The 27,277-nt window shown below is 39.4% G+C and overlaps 1 protein-coding gene across 2 annotated transcripts in view; it reads right to left on the bottom strand.

Moving 5' to 3' along the window:
* Nucleotides 1-24,640, bottom strand: part of WDR41 (WD repeat domain 41) — a 28,708-nt gene extending 4,068 nt beyond the window's left edge. For both annotated transcript variants that reach the window (XR_006016196.1, XM_042028889.1), the window contains exons 1-12: nucleotides 24,498-24,640; nucleotides 20,363-20,478; nucleotides 17,413-17,461; nucleotides 15,453-15,584; nucleotides 15,021-15,083; nucleotides 14,443-14,554; nucleotides 13,028-13,090; nucleotides 10,834-10,944; nucleotides 9,366-9,550; nucleotides 5,740-5,861; nucleotides 4,673-4,761; nucleotides 1,044-1,177 (exon numbers count right to left, since the gene is read on the bottom strand). Coding sequence is in view for 1 of the 2 variants with exons in the window: in XM_042028889.1 (XP_041884823.1) it covers nucleotides 1,044-1,177; nucleotides 4,673-4,761; nucleotides 5,740-5,861; nucleotides 9,366-9,550; nucleotides 10,834-10,944; nucleotides 13,028-13,090; nucleotides 14,443-14,554; nucleotides 15,021-15,083; nucleotides 15,453-15,584; nucleotides 17,413-17,461; nucleotides 20,363-20,478; nucleotides 24,498-24,548 (1,227 nt within the window). In the remaining variant the exon portion in view is untranslated. The remainder of the gene's footprint in view (nucleotides 1-1,043; nucleotides 1,178-4,672; nucleotides 4,762-5,739; nucleotides 5,862-9,365; nucleotides 9,551-10,833; nucleotides 10,945-13,027; nucleotides 13,091-14,442; nucleotides 14,555-15,020; nucleotides 15,084-15,452; nucleotides 15,585-17,412; nucleotides 17,462-20,362; nucleotides 20,479-24,497) is intronic.
* Between the last annotated feature and the right edge of the window lie 2,637 nt (nucleotides 24,641-27,277).

The following is a 27,277-nucleotide window of genomic DNA, read 5'->3' as shown; positions in this document are numbered from 1 at the left end:
CTTGGCCATCACATTTCATCACTACTCAACATTTTCTTCCGCAACAGCTCCTGTCTGCCCAGAGTTTAAAAAAACCCAAAATTTTCCCTATGTAGAATATTGCAGGAAACCACATCCACCATCATCTCCATTACTCCTTTGCTCTGCATCACAGCCAAGACCCGACATATGCCTCTCAGCTTCTTTGTGCCTCTTGCTGAATTGCACACTGTGTCCTCTTTCTTAGATAGCAACTTTCCAATTGGACAACAAGACCCTTTTCAACAGTTTTTCGAGAGAAAGATGGCAGAAAGGAACAGAGAGCCTTGCAGAAATCCCTCTAGCAAAAGAGTTCACCTTAGCAAATAAGAAAAGCTTTCAAGTTTTAGCAGCGGCAGTTCTGAAATCCAGTCTGTCTCACAAATACTTGTGAGTAAAGCTACTCCAGAACCACACCATCCCCTTCTATCTGCCCTTCCCCCTGCTCCTGCCAAGAATGTGTGTAAAAGTCCACTGTAATGAAGTGCTTTGCTACTCCAATATGTTCTTCACAAAAGAGTCCGGAGGGAAAATGCCATTTAAAACAAAAACATACTGTATTAGGCAGATAGAAGCATAGAATAGTACTAGTAGGACTGCTAAAATTAAAAGACCTCCTTAATGCTCGCAGCACAGAGGGGTAAGAAATTACTCAAAGTGTATTCGTTTTGGGGTTTTTTGTAGGAGCCCTTGCTTAGATTGTGAACTTAAGATGAAATGTGGGTCATGTACATGGCTCCCAGCTGTATTGGCTGCAGTCTATGAACAAAACCAAACGCTCTGTCAGATTATCTCTAGCATATATTTGCACATGCAATCCTCAGGCGTCAGTGAGAGAGCTGTCATTAGAATATTAAGTCAGTATGTATTACTGTTTTCACACTGCACTAAAGATACCCCACAAACAATGTGCTCCTAGCCTCCAGAGCCAGACAGTCAAAAGTTACAGCTGTTTAAGAAATGCTGTCAAATTTATGTTACTTACTAACATTCACTTTTTCTCATTCTTACTAAAGCTGGCTTACCTGCACAGCTGATGAATGACCAATCAAATCACCAACCAGCTCCAAGAAATACATAGGTGTATTCTCCTGCATCTTCTTAGCAGCTTGGTTTGCCTGCTTGTTTGACCTTCCAAATCCCCACATGTTGAAAAACCCTGAGAGGGAAAAAAAGTCTCTTGTTTTGGCAAAAATCACAAATACAATTTATTTCCTCTAGCTAAAGAGAGAACTACAAAAGCCACATAAAATCTAAAAGCAGGACACTCTGCATGGCAAAAGGACAGAAGCATTGTACTGTGCAGCACTTCAACATCTGGATTATTCATCTGGAGGGAAAAGGAAACACAGCTACTTAAATTACTTAAGGTAATTTAGAAAACAGGCTGAAGTACCTGGACAAGACAATACACAGATTTAGAACAAACACAAAGACTTCTAAAAGAACAAACTGAACAGCAAAGGTAGATGCAGGACAACGGATGTTTATCTTTGCTCTGCCCTTCTGAACTGTTACTTGTGGAAAGAGCACAAAAATGAGGTGTCAATCTCTCCCCTGTATGTTCTGCACTACAGCATTTAAGTGCTGGCTCATTGCCTCCTTCCTTCAGGTTTAAAAAGATCAGCCAGTGGGGAGTGTAAAGACAGTACTCCACATGTTCCATTTAGATAGCACAAAAGTACACAGCCACAGCCCCCAGAACTGTGCAATAGTACTGACACAAGTAAGAAGGTTGGCTTCTGTTGACAATGCAGTTCAGACTTTATTCCCAATCCTTCCCTCAGCCCTATCAGCACATAAAACTAGAATTGTGCTAAACCACTGCCCTGGTGCAAGGGAGATAACTGGTGAGATGAACAACTTCTCAGGGGATCCCTAGAATAAAAATAGTGCAAATCAACAGCAAAATCTCCCTATGGTTTTTTCAAACATCTTGATTCATAGAAGTTAAAAATTTCTAATGTGAAACCAAGTACCACCTGTCACTGTGTAGATCAGCCTGTCACCAGCAATGCTGAAGACAGAACATTCCTGAAAAAGTACTTCTAAATCCACCGAGGCAGCAAAAATGTATTTTCAAAAGTTACCGAGAGATGAACAGCCAGGTAGACAAGATACATCAAGAAAATCATTCACACCTTGAATAAAAAATTCCTTTAGAAGAGCAACAGTCTATTGCTGTTCCCAGTCCTTGATACTAATTATACTGTCCAGAGCACCAGTCGAAGACCACAAGTGCCAGTGTGCAGGGGGGCATGGTCAAAGAGTAGCAAGTACTTCAAAGGAACTGTCATTACTTAAGCATAAGCAGGAAATACACAGGAGATGGAAGTACGGTCAGGCCACTTGGAATGAATATAGAGAGGCTGTCAAGAGCAAATAAAAAAATAGACAAGGAAGGCCAAGATGAATCTGGAATTAAAACTGCCCAAGGATGTCAAAGACAGCAAGAAGGGCTTCTTCAAATATATCAATAACAAAAGGAAAACTAAGGATAATGTGGGCCTGTTACTAAATGGAGGGAGGGACCCTGGTAAAACAGAATGCAGACAAGTCAGATCCTGAACTGTGCTTTGGTCTTCAGCGACAAGACCAGCCCTCAGTATTCTCTGACCCAGAAGACCAGGGTAAAGAAATGTTTGAAGGAAGGCTTTCTCTTGGTCGAGGATTTAGGTTAGAAGCCGTCTAGGCAAAACTGACATCCACAAGTCCATGGGCCCTGAGTGGATGCATCCATGAGTGCTGAGAGACCTGGTGGACACCACTGCAAGGCCACTCAAGATCATCTTTAAAAGGTCATGGAGATCAGGAGAGGTGCTGTGGATTGGAAGAAAGCAAATGCCACCCAGGTCTTCAAAAGGGGCAAGAAGGAGGACCTAGGAAACTACCAGCCAGTGGGCCTCACCTCGATCCCTGGGAAACTGATGGTGCACCTCATTCTGGAGACCATCTCTATCCACACGGGTGACAAGATGATGAGGAATAGTCAGCATGGGTTCAATAAAGGTAAGTCATGCTTGACCAACCTGATTGCCTTCTACAATGAAACAACTGCTTGGATGGATGAGGGGAAAGCAGTGGATATTGTCTACTTGCCTTCAGCAAGGATTTCAACACTGTCTCTCACAACATCCTCATAGACAAACTCAGGGATGTGGGCTGGATGAGTGGACAGTGAGGTGGGTCAAGAAATGGCTGAACAACAGATCCCAGATGGTCAAAATCAGTGGTACAGTTGGAGGCCTGTCACTGGTGGTGTCCTCCAAGGTTCAATACTGGGCCCAGAACTGTTTAACTTGTTCATCCTTGACTTGTAAAAAGGGGAATGTGCCTCCTCAGAAAATTCACTGACAACACAAAGCTGGGAGGAATGGCCAACACACCCAGGCATGCTCTGCAGCCCTTCAGAAGGACCTTGACAGGATGGAGAGATGGGCAGAGAAGAACCATCTGAAATTCAGCAAAGGCAAATGCCAGGTCCTGCACCTGGGGAGGAACAAGCCCAGGCACCAGCACAGGCTGGGGCTGACCTGCTGGGGGGCAGCTCTGCAGACCTGCAGGTCCTGGTGGACACCAAGCTGTCCATGAGCCAGCAGAGCGTCCTGGTGGCCAAGGAGGCCAATGGTATCCTGGGGGGCATTAGGAATGGCATTGCCAGCAGGTCATGGAAGGCGATTCTGCCCTGTACTCAGCCCTAGAGAGGTCACCCCAGGAGTGCTGTGTCCAGTTCTGGACTCCTCAGGACAAGCAAGCGGGTCAAGCAGAGGGCTGCAAAGATAATGAGGGGACTGGAGCAGCTGGACAGGCTGAGGGAACTGGGCCTTGAGAGGGGACCTCATCAACGTCTATAGGTATCTGAAGGGGGGGTATCAAGACAATGAACCAGGCTCTTCTCAGGGATGTCACGCAATAGGACAATATGCAATGGGCAGAAACTGATGCACATGAAATTCCACCTGAATATGAGGAAGAACTTCTTTACTGTGTGGGTGACTGAGCACTGGAACCACCTGGACACAATCCCACGCAATGTGCTCCAGGATGATCCTGTTTGAGCAGGGAGGTTGGACCACGTGACCCACCGTGGTACCTTCCAGCTTTATCCATTCTGTGATTCTATGAATGTCTGTACTTGGGGGAAATGCTTCCTGTAACACTACCACCTAGCTCTGAGGACTCTGTGTGCCCAGTGAGTTTGGATACAGCTTCAAAGTAAGTCCCAATATCATTCCCAGTTCAAAGAGGAAATGTGGAATACACTTTTTTTTGGTAGCAGCTGCTTATCTGCAAGCCTTCTTCACAAGGTCCTGCAACTATTTATTCTTGTATGGTATAGAATTCAGCACTACTCAGTACAAGGAGGAAAAAATCAAGGTTTGTCAGGTCATTTTTTTTTTAACCGGCTCATACAACTGTAAACTCTAAGCAAGCTTTATGGCACAGAATTGCTTCAGCTGGACCTTCTACCATCCTGTATCAGATCCTGGAGGACTTCTACACCCATGCTCTCTTCAGTTTCCCTCCCACACCTGTAATCAATTGGTTAAACACAAGACATCATCTCTCTTTACAAAGCCTGAAAGCCTCTCTGATCCTATATGGTGAATACTGGGTTTTTTAATGTTTTTTTCACTTCCCACTACTAGCAAACCTGTCGGAACTGGTTCAGCTGGCAGCTGCTGCTTTTCTCTGAGTTCCCAAATGCGTACACTGCCATCTTCTGAACAGGAGATCAGCTGCCTGTAAAAACAGTTGAGAAGCAACACTAGCATGGATAGCTCTGCAAATCACCTTGTGATGCTTCTATGAAAGAGACAGTAAATGCCTTAGCTTCCACACAAGTTTACTAGAACTCTTAAATGTAGCAAGGTGTGCAGATGTTCCACAGAAAACAAAATTCCTTAGTAGCAAACAAACTATAATAGACTTGTAGAATAAGTGAAAAAAAAATAAACCTTTTCAACCCCATACTAAAAGCATACCACTATATAAACCAAAACATAACCAATCTAGACTCTGCAAACACAGTTCCACTAACTGGTTTCCATAAGTTTACTGTCATTAAGCAAAACCCTTTACTGTCATTAAGCAAAACCCTTATGGAAAAATAACTAAAGGAAAGGTACTCTGTTTCATTACACATTTAAAACACCTTAGCACATGCATTTACAAGACCAAGGCCTCAGTTTTTATCTTCTGACAGACTCTGCCCTATTGAACATAGGATCTACCACCACTATTAGCATATACATATAAATGCAGCAACTTGTCCAAGCTGGCTGTCAAAACAAGTTCCAGCTGGAAATTCTGCACTAACAAGCAAAAGCTGCAAGTTATTACTTTTTCTTAAAACATTTCAAGTGTTACAAAATATTTAGTGAAAAATATATTCTGAATATGCCATATGCCTTTGCTTTCTAGAAGTAAAATGCCATTAAGCTATATTTCACAATACAGACATATGGGCTTCATAAAATCTGATTTTGAAAATAGCTGAGATATTTTCAGCCTGCGTACCTGTCATACTGGAATACAGGTTTTCCCACTGAATTACAATGACAAATTTTCCTAAATCAGATCAACAAGCTCTACCTAATAAAAGCAGTTCAAACTGATGATCAAGTCCGTGCCCTAGAAATCCAATGCAGTCTGTCTCTAGTCACCCTTCCAAGTTTTGCTTTCCTTTATTGCATTAACAAAATGTACTATGTTCTGTACCTGTTTGGAAGCTTCTCAATGTGCAGCACAGAGGAGTCGTGAGCAGTTCTCTGGCAGGCAATCACACGCTTCATTTGAAGATTATATACGTATATGCCTTTCCCAACAGCAGCAAACACACACTGGAAAAAAAATTCAATAGAACAACTTACAGAAACATACTGAGAAATCACCTTGCATGTAATGAATTTCCAGCACTACTATATACTATAGTATACTATAACCCAGCTTGTTTCTGTCCTCATGTTACTGCTTTATCCCAAACATATGAAATTAGCAACGTATAAAAAGAGATTTTTTAAAAGTAAATGTGGGATATGATCCTATATTACTCTAAGCAGTAATTTAATGTCTGTATTTTTCTCCTGTACCTCACAGTCTAAGCAGAAATTAAGGATAACAACAAATTAACACACTTCTGCAATTAAATGCTTATGTTTTTCCAGTAAAATAATGCTCCATGTTTTGAAAAACTCTTGGTTTATCAAGAAAGACTGAGAATACAGGAAACTGTTCTGCATTTTTGACTTTTTTTGAATTTAACTGAAGATAGAGATAGATAAAGAGGCCTTGCTCAAGTATTTGGGCTCTACTGAATACAGAAAAGGAACTCTCACAAGAAAGTGTTACAAAATATCCATTTTGCATTCAATGCTCTTCTTCAGAAGAGTGCAGGCATTCCATCTCATAACCATCATGACCCTATGTCCTAGGTTACAATGTAAGATGTAACCAAAAGTATGTATTCTATTATCATCTTCACAAGCTGTTAAAGCAGATGGGGCAGTGCTCGTTATCTCCTACCATGACTCATCCCTGATAACTCCCTCTGGAAACTATCTCTGTTTAATGGGCTATCAAGGACCCACTGCATGACTCATAAAATGACATCATTCCATTGTGAGATGCTCCACCCAGGGGGAGGAACCAAGCATTCCTACCTGGATATAATCTGAGGTTTGGAACAGCACAAGCAGCCCTTACCTACTGGGTGCCCAGAGGACAAGAGCTACATAGCCACCACTGGACCTTCAGAGGAAGGACCAGACCCTTCTACAGGACCACAGCTTCAACAGAACCACTTCAAAGAGGACTGCAGACACCACTTAATCAGACTGCTACCACCACTCTGCCCAGCAGGGTGTCAGGTCGTATCCTGACTCTCTCAGGTTGTGTCAGTATTTCTGCATTATTGCCTTGTTATATACACTAGTAAAGAACTGTTATTCCTATTTCTCATATAATTGCCCAAAAGCCCCTTAATTTCAAAATTACAGTAATTTGGAGGGAAGTGGCTTTCCATTCCAAGGGAGGCTCCTGCCTTCCTTAGCAGACATCTGTCTTTCAAACCAAGACACTCTAAGAAGCCAGAAACAGTTTACAGATCTTTGGACCTGGACCGCTTCATGACTTGTGATGAACTTAAAGAGGACAAGTGTATAATTGTATGTATGTACACATGATTAATATTCAGTACCAGAGGAGTGCAAGGTGTTTCCATTCAGTACATATTTGCAGCTCTGAACACACCTTGTTTAGGTGACAGTGTGCTAGAACATTTCCCTGAACAGCCTGCTTCCATTTACACAACCCAAACATTAACATCTCATATGCAATTCACACTACATGCTGTCAACACTTTGTACAACTTGTAACCTAGGGTCTTTGACTAAAATTTCCTATATATGTTCAACAATGTTTTGACATTGTTCAAAACTCTTTGTCCAGGTTTTTAATCTTTCTTTTTTTTCTTACGTGTATCTGTTGTGGGAGAACGGAAACTAAACAGATAGCACCATTGCCAAATCAAGACAAAAACAAACCACTGAGCCCATTATCCTAGTTTTGCATAAGGTTCAAATTCACATAACTCTTCCACTTTGAGCCCTAGTCTTAAAGTTTTGCAAAAGATGCTCTTCATGGAGCACTCTTTTTTTTCCACAAGCCTTGGCAAAATCCTCGTCATCTCAAAATCCAAGAACATAAAAGATGAAAAGCATAAACTGTACACCTCTCTTAACAGGCAAGCTGAACACACACGTACCAGGAGAGCGGATGCACTCCTTAGCACTGTTTCCTAGTATTGCCAAACCTTTACCATCCCATTTGTTTCTGAACCATGTTTTGCCTACAAGCTCAGTGTCATACTAGACAAGTGTATCTTCTCCAACTACCTAACTACCAGGTCTAGAAAACAGAGAAAACATACATTTTACACTATTTTTTTTAACATGAAGAACAGTGTTCTGCTTTGAGGAAGCAGGTAACAAAGTAATACATTATATAAATACATTTTTGCACCACCTTTTAAGTAGGAACTTTACAATACAGACAGCTCTACCTTAAAAGCACCTTCTATTTTGATATGTAACACTAGAACCACCTTTATTCCCACCATTCAAAACTCTCATAATAAAAAAAAAATTCACAGCAATTTATTTAGTTCAGTTACATGAATGGAAGAAGGACTTCAGCTTTCTTTTAAACCCTCAGATTCCACACTGGATGTTTTAACAACTTCTGACCTTCCCCACATTCTTTTCTACTTCCCTAAAATACATCATATGTAGCTTTCAAGCATGGAATGAAAGTGTTTTGAAGCCAAATTATAGAACTTATCGTAAACAAAATTCGCTTTTGGCTCATTGTAGAAATAAGCACTGACAACAAAATCACTGGAAATCCCACCTCTAAAGACAACCACATCTTTTTTAGCCCCCACATCCCACAATAATTCTCTCTCCAGGGTTTTACAAAAGTTCTATTCAGAAAAAGGCAAATGCATCAGGTGACTACTTGGTCCTTACCCTATATTCAGGCTTTTCCATAGCTTTTATTTTGTTATAGCTTATATATGTGAATTCATTTCCAAGAATCCCTTTCTTAATCATTCCCAATAACTGTGTAACTCCCTACATACCCCAAAACAAAATCCCACTGTACCTCAACAATGAAACATCTTTTACTTTGCCACTAACAGCTGGTAACATTTCACAAAATTAAATATCAACCTCAGTATTTTTAGTGTTTGCTGAACAGTAACTGGATTCTGACTGAGTATTCTGACCAAGAACTTATCTCTAAAATAGGAATATAGTAGACTGGATCTTGGAAACGTATTTGAGCATACAACTGCATACAGCCCATCTGAACAGAAAGAGCAATACTCATTTACTATAAAGCATAGACATATTCCTACTCTTAAATAGTACCCTCATAGTATTCTCACAGTACCCTCAGCTATAACTGCTCAAAGAGGTGCATTATTGGGAAAACTGCATTTCCAGAAGCTGGAACACGAAAGATGCATGCCATCAAAACATACACCCTCATATGTGTATTTCTCTAGTGGTATTGTTAACAAGTAATGAATCTTTGTTAGTCAAAAACAAATGCTGTTGTGACAGTTTGTTATGTTAGTTTCCATACCATCAACATATTTTAACTTTCATACAGGTCAACAGCCAATACTTTATATAAAAAAATGTGGACCATATAAAATAGCTGTGCACATTTAAAAGAAGCCTCTCATACTAAAACAAAGAAACTGAAAATAGAAACCACTCAGTCTTCCGTGGTAAGATCATCCTAGTTTACTTAAAGTAATTCACTCTGAAGCTTTTTACCTCCTCATCAGATGTTAAGTGTTGAACTGAAGTTTCATTAGGGCTTTGGGATAACTTTATTTCTGGCTGTACATCTGGATGGACAGAGGAGTCCCAGAAGCTGCACTCAGCTGCCTGCTTTGTCCAGTCAAGTGCATCCCAAACTATTAACTCACCTATGTGAGAACCTGTCACAAAAGTCAGATCTGGAGGGGGGAAAAAACCACACATAGAAACCACATTATATTAAAAAAAATAAATTTCACACAAAGTTACAGCCCTAGAAAGGGAAGACAGCCCATTTATGCAGAAAGCTATGTAGAGTGTGCAATACATAACTGACTGGACAAAAACCTCTCTCTTTGAGTAAATACTCACCTAATTACCTAGCATAGCTCAGATGAGCTCTCTTGTAAAATTAGAACTAGGAAGGAGAACATTCACTGGCCACAGTGCACAGTACAGAGTTGCAAAGGCAAGAACACCACCAGAAGTGTGTACAAGTATTTGAACTTCATTTCTGCATCTAAAGCCCTTCTATTCCTTGGAGAAGCAGGTGTACAGACACAACAAAGTATGTCTTTGCCATAAATAGAAATACTGATCACAAGTTAAATGATTGAGTTAATGGCAATATGGAAGTAGCTGCTCATGAATTTGTTTATCACACATGGAAAGGAACTTCTACAACAATATTTAATGCAGGTAGCATCCTGTGTTTGTAAGCCAAACACTGCTTGCCTCTCATAATCAAAAAGGAGAAAATAATGGCAGCAGTTAAGCTGAGAAACAAGTACCATAGAATCCAAGTTTTCTCTTTTCCAGCCACTTGCTCCCCCTGTAACATAGCCCCTTTGTGCCAACGAGGCAGACACAGATACACCCAAGGACAAATATACACTCCCTATCCCACCAGTAATACCTTTTCCTGGGATCTGGGGGTGCTCCATTAAAAAAAAAAAGATAGGGAAGAACAGCATAGAAGGAGATGATACTTGCAGCAGAGTAGACAGAATTTCAAGTATTAGTTCAGTATTACCCTAATGAGCAGCATAGATCACATCATCTTCCAGACCCTCTCTATAATGGATCTATATGCAGGCTCACACCTGCACACACAGAACCTTCAGTTACCTCAGGACTACAACTGCAAGGGACATGGCACTGCATATCCCATTTTAAGAATAAGAAGAAACAAGAAAAAAAAAAGTATCATTTTTAGTTTCCCAACAGAAAGACCAAGAGTTCCATTTCCATCAATGACATTGACTCTTCTACAGTGCAACTTGCTTGGTTTCATTTCATTGTTAATCCATAAACACCGGAATTACATTTTGTCATATCACTACCTTTGCAGCTACACAAAAAGGTCCATCCACTAGTTAGTAAGTTTCACTCCAGTTAAAACTTTGGTTCCAATAAAAACTCAATAGGTGAAATATCCCACCAGTAACTAAGAAAATCAGTAGCATTATAAAATCACTCTTACCATTGACACTGACTAATGATGAAATGTTATCCTGATGGTCAACAAGGCGCTTTACTTCAAGGACATTCCAGCCTTCAGACCCATTCTTAGAAGCACTCAACCTAAAAATTACTTCAAAGATAGAAAAATTGTCTAAATAAGCTTTTTCATTTGGATTAAGATGGAACTATGCATAAATAAAACATCATTTTCAGAGACACAAACTAAAACATTATAAGTGAGACCACAGAAGAGCCACTTATGATCACTCATAACATCAAAAAACAGGAAGGAATTATTTCAGCATTACCACTAAAGCCTCTTACCACAGCAAATACAGGATAAAACACATCAGCCTAGTAACTCTGAAATTCAAAGAACTGGTCAACACCAGAAGTGCAAAGTATCAGACACCTTTATGGATAAGCAACTAAAACTGAAACATGTTTCTTGAGGACTCATCTCACTGAAAAATTAATATTCAAAAACAATGCAATATCCTCTAGTAAGGCAATCAATATTGTCAGAAATTAAGAATTTTAACGAGTCTTGGAATTTCTTTTGTATCTTAAGGATACTACAAAAGAAGTATGGGATGTTCAGATGAAAGTCTATATTGTATACCAGTGTCTAAACACAAGAGGACTATTTTCAATTTGTTCCTGCTTCTTCAATCAGAGTATCAGGTTGCTCTTTTTCAACTAGGTGTTTAACCACCTCATTGTTTTGCTGATATAGTGCTCTACTTTTTCTCTTGGATTTTATTCCCTATTTTGAAATCTCAGCTATTTTACACAACACTTATCAAAAAGCTTCTTCACCAACAGCTAGCCAATGACTTACAGTTGGCATACACAGAAAACTCTGTCTCCAACTAAGCAAGAGAAATCATCATATTGTCTCTATAGCTTTGAATAGTAAGAAATCAGCAATATCTCATACTTCCAATCCTGGGATAAGGAGGTTCTAGAGAAGCCAAGTATCTGACAGCTCAAGTAAGCAGTTCCAGACCTCCAGAAGAAAAAATGCCAATTGCTACAATCAGATCTGGACAGAGTGGCACTAACGCTGAGGGGGCTGGCAGAGGAGCTCACCATTTATCATCAGTCCTCATTAACCAGGGAGGTCCCAGTCAACTAGCGATTGACCAATGTGATGCCCATCTGCACAACTGATTGAAAGAAGGATCCAGGGAACTACAGGCCTGTCAGCATAACCCCAGTGCCAGGTAAAGTGATGGAACAAATTATCTTGAGTGTGATCACACAGCACATACCGGACAACCAGGGAATCAGGCCCAGACAGCAGGGGTTTAAGAAACACAGGTCCTGCTTGACCAACACGAGCCAGGGCATGCCCAGGTGGCCAGGAAGTCCAGTGGCATCTTGGTCTGCATCAGCAGTAGTGTGGCCAGCAGGACCAGGGCAGTGATTGTCCCCCAGTACTTGGCTCTGTAGCCACAACCGCCACTTGAGGTCACACCTCAGGTTCTGTGTTCTGTTCTGGGTCCCTCATGACAGGTAATATACTGAGGTGCTGGAGTGTGTCCAAAGAACAGCAATGGAGATGGTAAAGGGTCTGGGACACAAGTCTTATGAGGAGAGAGCTTGGGTTGTTTAGCCTGGAGAAAAGGAGCCTAAGGGAGACCTCATCACTTCTTAAAACTACCTGAGAGAAGGTTGTGGCAAAGTGGGCACTGGCCTCTTCTCCCGGGCCACAAGTGACAGGACAAAAGGAAGTGGCCTCAAGCTGTGCAAGGGGAGGTTCAGGTTGAACATCAGGAAGAATTTCTTCACTGAATGGGTAGTCAGGCATTGGAATGGGTTGCCCAGGGATGTGGAAGGAGTCAGTATCCCTGAAGGTGTTCAAGAAATTACTGGACATGATACTCAGTGGTATGGTTTAGTCGGCATGGTGATGACTGGTTAAAGCTTGGACTCAAAGATCTTGGAGACCTTTTCCAATCTTAATGATTCTGTGATTCTAAATATAGAAAGTTTGGTCTTTGTATGTCATGCAGCTCTCTAAAACATTCTTGAGTAAGATTAGTATTGCCTCCTCTTTGTCAAATAATGGTAAAAGAAAAAATACTGCTGACGACACCCTAATACCATTTTCTTTTCCTATGCAAATCCAGCAGCATGCTCTTCATATGTATCTCTGATAAACAGCCATTATGGAGGAACATGAACACTGGAAAATGCAAGATACTCACTTAGCTCCTTGCCAACTGCTGCTGCAACACAATTTTTGGGCAATTCAACCAAAGCACTGATGCCTTTAAAAAAAAAGGGGGGGATAAGGGAGAAAAGGATATTAACTGGTCACACAAAAACACAACAAACTGTTAATTCCTTATTAACAAAGTTCTTAACAATCTTCTTTCCGCTTATCAAAACAGAAGTATATTGCCTGAAGTGAAAGCTAAATGGCATCAGAAATGAACAGATTATCTCAAACAGAGGTACGGTCAAGAGTCCTGGTCCTGAATCCAGCAGAATTCTGAACATCAAACTTGTGGTGAGGCTGAAAGTAAATTATCTTTTTATTTTAAACACTATTAAGATATTTACATCCTAATGCTGGACAGTATTTAAAAAAACATGAAAATTATTGTGACTCTAAATACAGGCAGTACCAAATTAGATACTGATGCTACCTCAGTATACACAATTCTAAAATACTACGCAGAGCAAGATGAAGAAGAATCAAGCATATGATAAAATACCCAGCTTGCTGTTCAGAATTTCCACAGTCTGTGCCAAAGCACTGTTAGAGGAAAATTCCCCAAGGAATAAGTAATCTCTTTCCCAACAAAGGAAGTCAGAGATTAGGACAGAAGAGAAGGCCCATGCCACACATTCCATTGACTCCTTGTACCAAAGTTTCAACAGCACTCCATGCTAAGCACCCACAGCATGATGACCAACTGGTATTTACCATGAGATTTCATACTGAACCAAAACAAGTATTAATATCCTCAAGGATTCAGAAGGCTTTGCCTACCACTACTCTATTCTATGACAAAAATAAGGCCATATTGGTTCCACCTTTGAATGTGATTCACAGCTTTGTAAGCATTTTGGTAAAATACAGCAATAACATGCAACAATTTTCTTCACATGGACAGATAATATAAAAGTTTATTAATAGAAAAGCATGATTAACATTGATTTCTGATTAGGTTTATTACATTCCTATCAAAACGTGCATTTTCTACATCAAAAGTACTGATTCTTAACAGTAAAAAGTCATCTTTACTGCTCTACTATTACAAACCTTCACTTAGGAATATAATAAAACTCCCACTCAATCACACAAAAAGCCAGTCAAAGGATCTGGTACACGTTATGGCAAACACATAAATCAGCATCTGAGCTCTAGCCCTCTAAGTCCAAGATAATGTACAGTTACTGGTATCTGAAATATTCTGAAATTCACACAGCACAGAACATTAAAAGCAGTCTTAGTTTGGAATCCTATTAAATCTGACATCAAAAAAATAGAGTTGCTCTAATACATAATGTTATCTTTAGAATTAAAATTAATTTGCCGAGTTGGTTTTGCATCATTATAGAGATCCATTTTACTTGGACTTTAACAGCTATAATGAGTCATTTTCATTTTTACCTGCATCAGTAAGATGACTGGTCTTACACAAGAGATTTAATTTTCGGTTCCAAACACATAGATCACTCCCTCCAGACAACCATACATTCAGTCTTTGAAGAACTGTCAAACACTGCAGAACAAAAATCAGATATATGTCTCCTGCAAAAGTTCTACAGGGAATGTCTGTATTTCTCAGTGAAATGATCATGAGCCTTAGCTAGATAAATCTTTAAGTACTTTGAAATACAATATCAAGGTCTCTGAGAAATACATATTTAATTACATACTAATACGTTAAATTTTTCATCAACAATGCAAAAACTTTAAATGTTGCAGGTCGCCTTTTCCAACACAGTAACAAAACTGAGTCACAGCATTACCTTTGTTCTACGTCCTTTCAAAAAGAAAACCGAGGTACTAAGACTTCCAAAAACAAATTAAGAATTGTGCCCACTTCTCAGCCACTCATTATGTACCTATTATTAAACAAAATGCCATTCATTCTAACACACCTGCCCGCATGACCCATGAGTCAGACATAATAGCTTAATGTACACAACAAAACAACAGACATTCATAGGGTTTCCTCAGCATACCTTTACAGTAGAATGGAAACATGACACTTTCTGAACCTGTCTGCCACTAGTGCAGTCCCAAATCTGTCTTTATTCATTAAGGAAACTGAAAGGTTTCTATGTGTTATAAATGTAAATGCTGTGTTGGTAACTAAATGACAGGTTAGGAAAGAGCTATGCAGAGACTCAGTCTCCTAAATCTGACAGTCTTTTCAATATTCAGCCTAAATGACATATTCATAAAGGCCTGTTACAGATTCATTTTTGTAGCAAGGATTGTATCTACATGTCAGCAATAACTAGTGAAACCCCCTGTGTAACCCAATTACACCCAGTGGATATCATTAGCCATTAAGTTTTGAAATGGGCTACAGCTTGTGTCAGTGTTACCTTCAAAAGTAAAAACCACAAAAAGCCCATAGAAATTTAAATTCTCTCCAGACCAAAGGATACAATAACTGTTCTATCAGCTGATGCTGTTATAATCATATCAGTTTTTTCTTCAGTACCATCTGATGAGGAAAATGGTGCTATAGCTGTAATTTTGTGCGTGTGCCCATGAAGTTCATAAAGTTTTTCTCCAGTCTGAAAAACAAAAAACATGGAAAACTAAGGGTAAAATATGAAAATGCCTCCTGTAGCATCAAATAGAGGTATTAAATGACTTTTGAAAGCAAGAATTTCTAAAGAGTCTAAAATTTCCCTTCCTAAAGTAATTTAAGGATTTGCTAGTTACTACCTTCAGTGCTGTTCAAGATCTTAAATTAAATAACATATTACGTGTAAGTTTAAAGATGTGGTACATAATGCAAATTACTCTCTGAGTAAAAAACCTCTGAAAGCCCTTAAGAACAAAATTCTGTATTAAACTAATTTAATTTTAAGGCAAATACTGGCCATTCACCCCTCTTAATGACTACTACAGCAATTCAGATTTGTTGACAATCCCTCACTTTAAAATGTATTTATTTTCAATTTTAATTATTGGAAAAGTCTGACCTATATTTATGGCAAACTTCCTGCCAGATTTGTTTAGTATGCACATTATCTATAGATTCAAGCTGGTGCTTTAGACAACTACAGCAACTTCTATTAACATTTTTAGTTAAATGGCAAAACACTACAAACAAACATGCAGAAGCATAGTGGCATTTTAAACATGCAGCTAAAATGCAGGGTAATTTAAACTGCAAACTTCTTTACAGATGTGGATTAATGTTTTAAATTAAAACTACAAAGATTTGCTTTAAAAAATACAACAAAAGTCCTACAAAAGTAGAAGATGGAACTCAGTTCATAAGCTCGATATCCAAATGAGTTTTACATTCACAAACTGCTCAGAACACTGGGCATATATATTCACATACATGGGTTTTAATATTCAAATCCCTTTACTTTTCCAAATTATAGAATTATAAAATTATAAAAGGCCATCAAAACCAGCAAAGCACTAATGGAAACTGCTTAAAAGAGAAGTTTCAAGTCTCTCCTTTTGTATTTTAAAATTACACCATCATGAATGTCACATAAAATTTTCAGAAGATTTTAAAGAAAATTTAAAGTCTGAAATTTTTTCTTCCTCAGTTCAATGTTACTGTAGACAGTACAGTATGCCTCCCCTTCAAGCTTCTTATTAAACAATGTAACTCATTGTTATACTAGAGATGTAACTCATATACTAGACTTCCTTAACAAAGGTCTAATATTCATCAGTTCTCTACAATTTTGTCAACAAAACAGAGTAGAAGAGCAGAACGGAAGGTGTCACACTTACAGAGCACAATTTGTATGATAAAACTAATGTCTTAGTAAGGTTTTAAAAAGTTATGAGAAGATTTTTATTACAGCAAGCAATTAAGGGCCTGTTCCTGCAAGGCATGCAATGTTTAATTTCTACTGACTTTGTTATCTTTCCAATATAATTTTGTGATAGCTCTCTATTAATCAGTCATACTACAAAGAAGTATTATTAATAGAGCCATTGAAATGCATCTAAATCTTAAGTGTAAGGCAGGTTTGGGATCTTGCTACATATTTGTTGAGTTACAAGTCAGCATTTCAGCATTTACACAAACACAGAATAAACTTTCAAAGAGTAATTAAAACCACAATTTCATAAACACTTCTGCTTTTAACAACATGATTTAATCTGAAATTTCTCTAAAATCACTGTTGTCCCAAAACATTCTAACTTTGAAAACTTACACTTCTCTTGGGTTCACCCAACTTCTACTTCCCTAACTTACCTTTGTAAACTAAGATTCAACACTCCTTCCACTTTTACATTTTCAAACAGTAGCTCTGCAGCAATTCTTATTCATTCTGCTTTTTTGCTCCTAGACATTTCTACCTCTTCTTTACAACTTCTACCCTCTCCACAGCACACAAGCCATCCCTATAAAAGATGCCTAACCTGAGCATTCCAAAGAAATACGATCCCGTCATCTCCTGCAGATGCAAACCTGGGGGGGAAAAAAAAAAAAAAAACCAACAAAAACCACAACAAACTGAAAACTTCATTATAGCATAATGTAATGGAAAAACAGTAAATACTTACAGAAGAAAAAATACTTACAAGATGTATCAGACTCTAAGTAATAGGCATGTATTTGTAAATTACAGTTTCTAATCTGAAGTCAGTATATTTAAATAGGTGGTTATCAACATATACTTAATATAAGAACAAGACTTAAGAATTCCAATACTATTATAAAAAGAATGTTCTCATGGATCACCTCAGTCTTTTCCAGTCATGATCATCACCATCTATAACCTTGTCTGTTTCCTGAAGAAGCAAGGAATGGTCAAATGATCAACAAAAAAGCCTATTTTTAAAATGTGTTATGAACATTGTTTAATTTAATGTGTCAATGTAGAGTATTACTTGCAATTTTATCTCAGTCCAGTTTTTGGAAGACTCTTGCTGAGACTTAGCCTTCTTTAGTGATCTTCCAATCAATATGAGCCTTACTTCATGTTCAAAAAGTACAAGAGCAAAGAAGAAAAAAAACCAAAAAAACCAACCAGCTTTCTGTTACATTCATAGAGGATTTATTTAGTATCTTCAAAAACCAATCTGAGAAAATTTTCCACTCACTGGTTTTAGCTGAGCCACTGAGAAAACAAGAAAATCCTTCTGTAAAATTCTCACTAAGATGATATTATCTAAAGACTTGAAGCGTGAAACTTGGCTTACAATAGCTGACAAAAAGCACACAACGGAATAGCTGCAGAAACTAAATAAAAACATTTCAGAAGCCGAGTAACAATACTAATCTTACTGAAAAGAATCAAGTGAAAAATATTATGTGTTTAACAATATAGAAAATACCATATTCTTGATAAATAAAAATTTAGAATTACTGTCCAGCAAAACAACTCCATTAAACTCCTCAAACTCTCAGAATACTAACCAGCTATACAATTTACTCCTTATTCATATGCTATTTGATAACCTATCTTAAATGTAGCCACTCAGACTTTAGTTTTACAATGATTATCATTATTTTAGCTTTAGTAATTTACCTGCTACCAAATAACAAAGTGCAAAACGGTAAAAGACTTCTTTGTAACAGACAGTGTATGCAAGCTAAGAATACTGTGGTGTTTCTACAAAGATGAATTACGCCGATTCAGTATGCATTTTGAGAAAAACATACTTTGATAAAGGGTTATTTTAATAACTTGTCTGGGAAAAAAAGGACTGAAGAAACCACACGAGATTCTTCCATTTTAATATGAATCTTCTGGTGGACTACTACAATGTAAAAATAACTTTCATGATAATGCATGTAACTTTTCTGACATACATATATTTACGACATTAAAAATAAAAACTGGCAAGCCAAAAATCCTCCATGAAGTCTTCCGTAAAATTTTTATTTGTATGTGTGTGTGTGTGTGTATATATATGCACACACATATATATAAAATATATTAGAAAATAAGATTCTGTGAGCATTTCTGAACTGGAAGAGACCACTGGCATGGTCTCTTCCAGTCAATGTGCATGGGGAGGGAGAGAACCTTTCTTCACAAAACACCTGCTGTATGCTGCAAGGATATAAAACAAACTCTTGCCCACGTTAACTTCATGTAGTGAATTGATGAATATATTAGAATTTCCCTTCTCTGTCTAATCCATAAAAGATATAAATTACTACAGCTCCTTAACAGAGCTACTCTCACCTATTACTTATGTTCTTAGTCATTAAACATTTTCTATTTAATTCTCCGCATCAGCCAAGAGTCACTACATTTTATGACTGACTAAAGACTTCACAACCTTACTTTTAAGGCAGAAAATTATTTCTTCTCTTGTAGAATTAAGTTAAATTAAAGAACATGCAAGGCTAATCTAGAGAAAACTAGAATAGAAACTAGGTTGTAATGTACAACTATCATAATTCATTCTGTCAGTCACACTTCCTAAGTGACATAGGTAAATACAAGTACTTCATCTTAACCAGTTTTCCAGTTTTTAGATAACTCTGTCCTCAGAAGATAGATAACCCAGTCTTCAGAAGTTACTGATAAAGACTGTCAGGAAATATAAAGAAAGGTGCATACAGCTGAAACCTGAAGGAGAGAAACAAAGGAATTGTCAGGTTTCAAAGAGGTATAGCAAGTTGAATCAGATCAATCTGGAAGAGAAATGTAATGCAGAGGTTAGGCACATGGTGACTTTTGCTAAGTAGTCATTCTGAATAAAGTAGCTGAAAATTTTAAAACTTGAAAAGTTAAAAAAAAATTCCATCAACCAAAGGTCAAGTGAATTTAGCACCCTAGCACCAACAGAAAGTGCAACAAAAAATCGGAAAGAGAGAAAAAGCAACACTCGGTATTGTTGATGTCATGTCCAGTTGCTACAGCATATCTGTAGGAGTCTATTACATTCTTTCATAGAACCAGAAGGTAAAATAACAGCTATCCTCAATTCAGAAATACACAACACATGCATCCTGTCAGAACAGCAGCAGACAGTACTGCATATTGTTCTGTGAGAATCTATGCATGTACAAAGGGCAACACTCAGACCAGGAACAGACTGAAAAAGAACAGCTGAATCAGCTAAAGGCAATTCTTACAAACAAATGAATTTGTACTGAGAAACATAAACAAAACAATTGCTTTGTTTATGTTTCTCAGTACAAAAAATTATCACCATTTTCTCATTAACTTAAAAGAGAAACCAAAAGACATAGTAACATAGCAAGAAAAGGGAGTATTCATCCCTTGCCTTTTTTAACACCAGTTTTTCCTGCCCTCCCCCATCAAAAGTAAAAAGAATTAAAAATGTTACCACATTTTTACAAAAGTATTGCTAAGAACATTGTGAAACAATTTGAAATGGCATTTCATACCTGCAATCATCTACTTGCACTAGAAATCGTACTATATCTTGATGGCCTTTCAACACAAGGAGCTCTGTGTAAGGATTCTGTATTTGTTCTTCACCAATTGTCTGTACAGAGGATTTCTAAAATTCATAAAAAAGGAAGTAAATTTATTTTGTACTAACATAATTATTTTCATCATGTCTTTGTAATGTCTAACAATCTACATAGAGACACGTGTGAAGTTTCTGAAATACCATTCTGACTTAATGAAAATCATAATAAAATACAGTTTTCTGTTTTTTCAAGTAAATAAAAGCTTTCTATAGCATGTATTTTAAATTATGATATACCATTTTCTGTCTAACAAAAACATTTTGTACCAATTTAATCACTGATACAGTGAGATGAAACCCCAGCTTAGTTATGAGCTGTCATGAGGAGCCAGTTTCATGACTCAATTCACGATATATTCAGATTTTCATTAAATTACACCTCTTACGAGATGGCTGTGAACCTCTCATATCTTTCATCTACTGTTCAATTTTAAAATCCTATATTAAGACAACATATTTAAAACAAATGAGAACAAATGCTGTTTTGTTCCATAATATATAAATCACCCATTGGTACTCTACTCACAAAATACCAAAGCAAACCGCTTAAAAAACCATAGAGAATGATTAATCATTTTATAGAACAGCATCTGCAATTACCCCCAACTAGACTATTAATTAAAAGAACAATCAATCACTTGGAGAAAGCTGATCACTAGGCAGGGTCAATAAAATACTGCATAGAACTGCATTTTCAAGGCAGAGGAGTTCTGCCAATCTCAATCATAATTTTATTTCAAGACAACTTTTTTGTAATTAAGGTCTTAAACATTCTGTAACAACTTGTTGTCAGATACTATTTTTTAAAAAAAACATCTAAACAGTTCGGTAGTTACTCAGTGACAGCACTCTCTTCCCTCTGGATTTATTTTACACAACAGTCAACATCACACTACTTCCAAGACTGTCCTTTCTTTGAGGACTTCAACACAATGTACATTGTAAAACAGCAACTACAGAACACTGTACAACATCCAGCACACATGACAGGTAATACCACATGAAAGAGAAACATGTTATCCTCAGAAACTTGAACTTTTTCTTGTAAGATTAATAAATTATTTTCTATTACTTTGATATTGGTACTATGGTAATATTCTTCAGAAACTAAGAATGACATAGTTAATAAATATGGATGGAAAGAAACCTTTATTTGGCCTGCGGATGGAAAGAAACCTTCATTTGAAGAGTTCTCAATTTTTAAATGAAGCTCTTGTGATTTTATCTTGGTTTTGTGCTATCTGGGGCATTTCATGAAGCAACTGTTCCTCATTTTATGCAATCACATGAGAATAGCAGTTCCCATTTATAATACAACAAGTAGAATCTGCATGGCTATAATAAATATAAAAACTTAGAATTCAGCCATCCAAAGCTAATCAAAACATTCCTTAAAAAAAAATGACAGTTCTAAAAATCCTAAGTAAATCTCAGTACATTAGCAATACTGCATTTAGAAAACATTCAGCAAGCAATTTTAACACCATTCAGAGAAACTCAGAATTTGTATCATTAATATTCCAATTCTACAGTCTGTTGTTGCTTCCTATTCAGTACAAGATGGTGCTATTTCTTCTGAACAATATGTCTAATCTTAATTCTAACAATGCCTGTGAATATTGGAAGATACAGTGCTGATGAGGTACCTATAGATGAGAACAAAATAACATCTTTTCCCCCAGAAATCTCATACAACAAGTTATGCTCTCTTCAGATCTTCATTCATATTTATTCAAGTGTTGGGTTAGATAAGCGTTCTTTCTCTGAAGAAATCTATATACAAACTACTAACTGGTCTCTCTTCCAGCAACACCAAGATTTTTGGCGATAAAAGCTGGATGCTGATGTTAATGGAATCTATTCCCAACTTGCATGTTTTTATGCATGACCTGTAAGCAACAATAATCAGAAAAAACCAAACAAACAAACAAAACGTTCATCTCAACCTCAAAATTTCCTATAACCTCCATGATGTGAAGCACTTAAAAAGTGGGAGTTTCAAAAGCAATTCATGAAAACCACGTATACAAGACTACACAGGAATACTGATTTATGGATCACGGAGCATGACAAAACAGCTCCTATGGACCATAATGCTCCTGCACTTAAGCGCTCCAACTACCAGAGCCACCCTGCCTAAACCATGGCTGGCCATCAACTGAAGAGATTCAGGAGCTTAAGTCTAAACGACTTCCAGTTCTACAGTAAAATAAAAAAAGAAATGGGTAAGGAGAAATTTCCATTTCACAAACTTAGGACAGCTTTGCCAGAGGCTTCCTCTATTCACCCAGTGCAATGCCACTCTTAACACATCTGTCTGAAGTCACAGCGCAAGAAACAAACACCGTTAAGTCCATAGCCCACACACTGCTGTGGGCTTTCTTACCTATTGAAGAACTAATGGTTATGAAGATTATTAGATGAAACAATATTGCATCGTACTAAGGGTCTAACCCTTAGCAATACTTGTTCTTCAAATTTTCCACAGAGAAGCAAAATTATTACTATCATTCCACAAAATGTGATGACAATGAGAACAAAAGTCCTGTGGATTTAACCAAGGCATGAATGGCAGAATGGAAGAACCGGGCCACACCTTGATTCATGCTCATGCTTTATTAAATCACAGTATATAAACCAGAGCCAGAATTTAAACTTTGGAAAGGGACACACAACAACACGGTTTTCTAGCACATCTTAGAAAACTGCATCATATTTCCCATCCTCCTTCTAAAAACAACTGCACACAAACCTGCAAGTATGGCTGCGATCCAACTGCCATTTCGACTGACAACAAAAGTCACAGGTAATCCCACACATCGTCCTTCCAAACTGGTGCACACCCAAATTTCCACCAAATTAAGTACTGACCTTTGAAGTCAACCACGATATTGGCATAACTTGCTCATGAACAACAGCTGGAAAATAATTATTTCCTCATACTTGTCTAGATTATAAAAGCACTAAGTATATGGAGCGCAGCAATACTTTTAATTAACTCTTGTTAAATCTGCAATGAGAACTTCAGCAGACTCTTATGGACATGAAAATTCCAATAATCTCTCCCTCTAATTCAGTAACATTACTCAATCTGAGTAGCAGGAAGGATGTCAGCGTACTACATAACAAAGCATATTTCGTAGATGAGGAACCAAGAAGAAATGCTGGAAGGCTACTACAAACTGCTGTGACACATAAATAAAAACTCACTGCCTATAATTTACATTATCGACCTCAGAGTCCTGAAGGCAGGACTTGCAAGAACTGCACGTAAGCTACACACCATAACCCCACCGAGCGGGAGGGGCCGGGATGCTCCCGATAGCTCCCGGGCGAGCTCTGCTCGGTCGTTCTGCTGTTCACAGAATCAGCTACGTTGCAAAGGACCTCTGAGATCAAGCCCAACCCATGACAAACACCACCATGTCAACTAGACCACGGCACTGAGTGCCACGTCCAGTCCTTAATACCTCGAGAGATGGTGATTCCACTACCACCCTGAGCAGTCCATTCCAATACCTTTCTGTGAAGAAATTCTTCCTTATATCTAACCTGGACCTCCCCTAGTGCAGCTTGAGACTATGTCCTCTTGTCCTGTCGCTGGCTGCCTGGGAGAAGAGACCAGCCCCCACGGCTACAGCCTACTTTCAGGTAGTTGGAAAGAGTGACAAGATATCCCCTGAGCCTCCGTTTCCCCAGGATAAAACACCCAAGCTCCGTCAGCCGCTCCGCACAGGACTTGTGCTCCAAACCCTGCACCACTTCCGCCGCCCTTTTCTCGACACGCTCCAGCTCCATGTCCGCCTTGAACTGAAGTGCCCACACCTGGACACAGTCCTTGAGGTTCGCCTCTGTGCCTTCCCACCCCCCCTGGTTCCCTTCGAGGACGCCCGCAAGCCGTTCTATCAGTCCGACCGTCTCGAAGGCCGAGAGCCGGCCCATCACGGGGCCCCGACCCACCCAGCGGGAAAGGCCACGGCCCAGCGCATCCCGACCTCATGGCACCACTCGCCCCAAGCCTAAGGCTCCGCAGGGAGTCGCCTCACCTCCGCCAAGCCCTGCGGCTCCCGGCCGCCGCCGATCAGCCACCGCAGCATCGGGAGCGAGCCCGGGACCGCTTCCGGGCCCCGCAGCGGCAGCGCTGAGGCACAGGCTGCTCAATCGAGCTTCGCGGGAGACCCGCCCGCCGGTGGGCGGGGCCGGGCGCGGCCGGAGCAGTCGATCGCCGAGCGGGTGTGCCGTGAGGGGCGGCGGGTGGTGTGCCCGTCCCGAGCGTGTTTGCACGGCTTCGTAAGGCGGACAAGTGAAATATTTATTGGCGTTTTATCTCGCTGTCTTCCGACGTCGGAGAAGATTTATGCTATTACCAGATTGATGCTATTATTTTACATATTACCATATTGCATAGTCCCACATCACAATTACGTTATTGCCATTTTATTGTGACTGTCTTCAACTGTTTTGTGAAGTGGAATGAGCACCAAAATGTTTTCTAACTAACAGATTTCCCTTGGCTATGGCTGTTTCCATCCTCCCTGGGGTCTTTGATGGTCCCATCAGGATGGAGCAACATAAACGAGTAAACTCACCTGATTCACTGTCCTGCTCCTCTGCTGCCCTTCACGGAATCACAGAACCCCAGGATGGGTCAGGTTAGGTGGGACCACAGTGGGTCATCTGGTCCAACCTCCCTGCTCAAGCAAGATCATCCTAGAGCACCTGGTACAACACTGTGCCCGGGAAGTTCTTGAATATCTCCAGTGAGGGAGACTCCAGAACCTCTGTGGTCAGTCTGTTTCAGTGCACGGTCACCCACACAGTAAAGAAGTTCTTCCTCATGTTCAGGTGGAATTTCCTGTGCATCAGTTTCTGCCCATTGCCTCTTGTCCCATTGCCTGGCACCACAGAGAAGAGCCTGGATCTCCTTCACACTCTTTAGACAACTATAGACATTGATGATGCGGTGCATTAATCTTGGAAGCCTTTTGAGTTTTAGGTGAATGTGGGGCAAGATCGCAAAACCTATCCCGAAAGACCACACAAACCCCGTTCTTGAGCAGACACAACTGGCAGAGGAGGTGTTCAGACACATCCAGCAGGCACTGCTCTGAGCATCTGAATATACACAGATCACTTGCCCTGATGGTTTTTTGCCCACATTTTTTCAGATAACACTGCACAATGCCTGAGATTTCTCACAGGGCAGGAGATTATGGTGCTTCTCTAAATCACAGAACCACTGAATTGTTTGAGTTGGAAGGGACCTTACAGATCATCTAGTTCCAACTCCTCTACCATGGGCCCGGCCACCTTCCACTAGACCAGATTGTTCAAATCCCCATCCAGCCTGGCCTTGAACACTGCCAGGGATGGGGCATCCAGAACTTCTCTGGGCAACCTGTTCCTGTGCCTCACCACCCTCACAGTAAAGAATTCCTTCCTAATACCCAATCTAAATCCACCCTCTTTCAGTTCAAAGCCATTCCCTCTTGTCCTGTCACTTCATGCCCTTGTCAAAGGACCCTCTCCATCTTTCTTAGGTCCCTTCAGGACCTGCAAGGCCACAAAAGGGTTGACTCAGAGCCTTCTGTTCTCCAGGCTCAACAATCTCAATATTCTCAGCCTTTCTTCACAGGAGAGGTGTTCCACCCCTCCTGAACGTCGGTTAATGAGCAGCCTCTGTGTATAAAGCATGGGATGCGTCTCAGATCTAGGATGAAATGACACTGTAGTAACCTACGTTCAACAAATATTTGTGATGTGTCACCTGAGTTTTACCATTTGTTAACTGCTGTGAATTCCTTGCAGCTTTGTAACAAACTGAGGTTGATAACAGTCATAAACCAGTTTTAAAGCAGCTGTTTACCTATTTTAGCAAACTTCTGCTTTTTCATTTCAGTGCAATCACACTGATTTCCATCTTAGAGGTGCAATTCCTGCAGACTAAAGGCACAGCCAGTGAATTACTGGGTGCATGCAGATACACCCACAAAGGTTTCCATGGTAATGTTTTGTCATCACCAGTCTGATCCTCTGCAGTGTCCCTAAATAATTTGGTATATTCTCCAAACTGGCAAGTGTTGAGTCATTTTGTTACATTTTATTTATTGGAAGGAAGGACTGCACAGCATAATGCTACTTACAGCTGTATGACCTGTATGAGCACGTGAGTTGAACCAACCACAACCTCCTTCCACCATCCCCCTGCACATCTGACGGAGGAAGAGAATTTGTGAGTAAAGTTGAGCCCAGAAAGAAGGAAGAAGTGGAGGGAAGATGTAAGATGTTTTTTCCCTTATCTCTCATTATCTTACTTACTCTGATTTGATTGGCAATAAATTAAATTAAATTTTTCCCACGTGTAGTGTGTTTCCCCTTGATGGTAATTGGTGACTGGTGTCTCCCTGTCCTTATCTTGACCCATGGGATTTTTGTTGTGCTTTCTCTCCCCTGTCCAGCTGAGAAGCGGAGTGATAAAGCAGCTCAGTGGGTACCTGGCATCCAACCAGGGTCAACAGACCACAGATGGACTTCAGGAGAGTGCTTTTTGTCTCCTTAATTAGAACTGACTTCAGAATTCTGCTTCTGAGCATCTTTTAATTCCTTTAAAAATGCTGTCTGCTTCCAGAATTTTTACTCCATTTTCCATTTCTCTGCCTTTGTAGGTTGTATGAATTTCTGTACATTTCTTCTTTGAATGCTTCTTGCATTCTTAAAAAAACAGTTCTGTTGTTACTATTTCAAACATCTAGTGTACTGTACACTTCCAGGAAGCAGAAGCAACTTCTCTGTTTCCCAGTGTGGTTGGTACAGGTGCTGCGTTTGT

This window comes from Corvus kubaryi, unplaced genomic scaffold (assembly GCF_017639235.1).
Source record: "Corvus kubaryi isolate FWS band 111438036 unplaced genomic scaffold, C.kubaryi_AGA036_p1.0 37308, whole genome shotgun sequence".
Classification (NCBI taxonomy): Eukaryota; Metazoa; Chordata; class Aves; order Passeriformes; family Corvidae; genus Corvus; species Corvus kubaryi.
The sequence above is the reverse complement of the archived record's forward strand: the minus strand, read 5'-3'. Positions and strand labels throughout refer to the sequence as shown.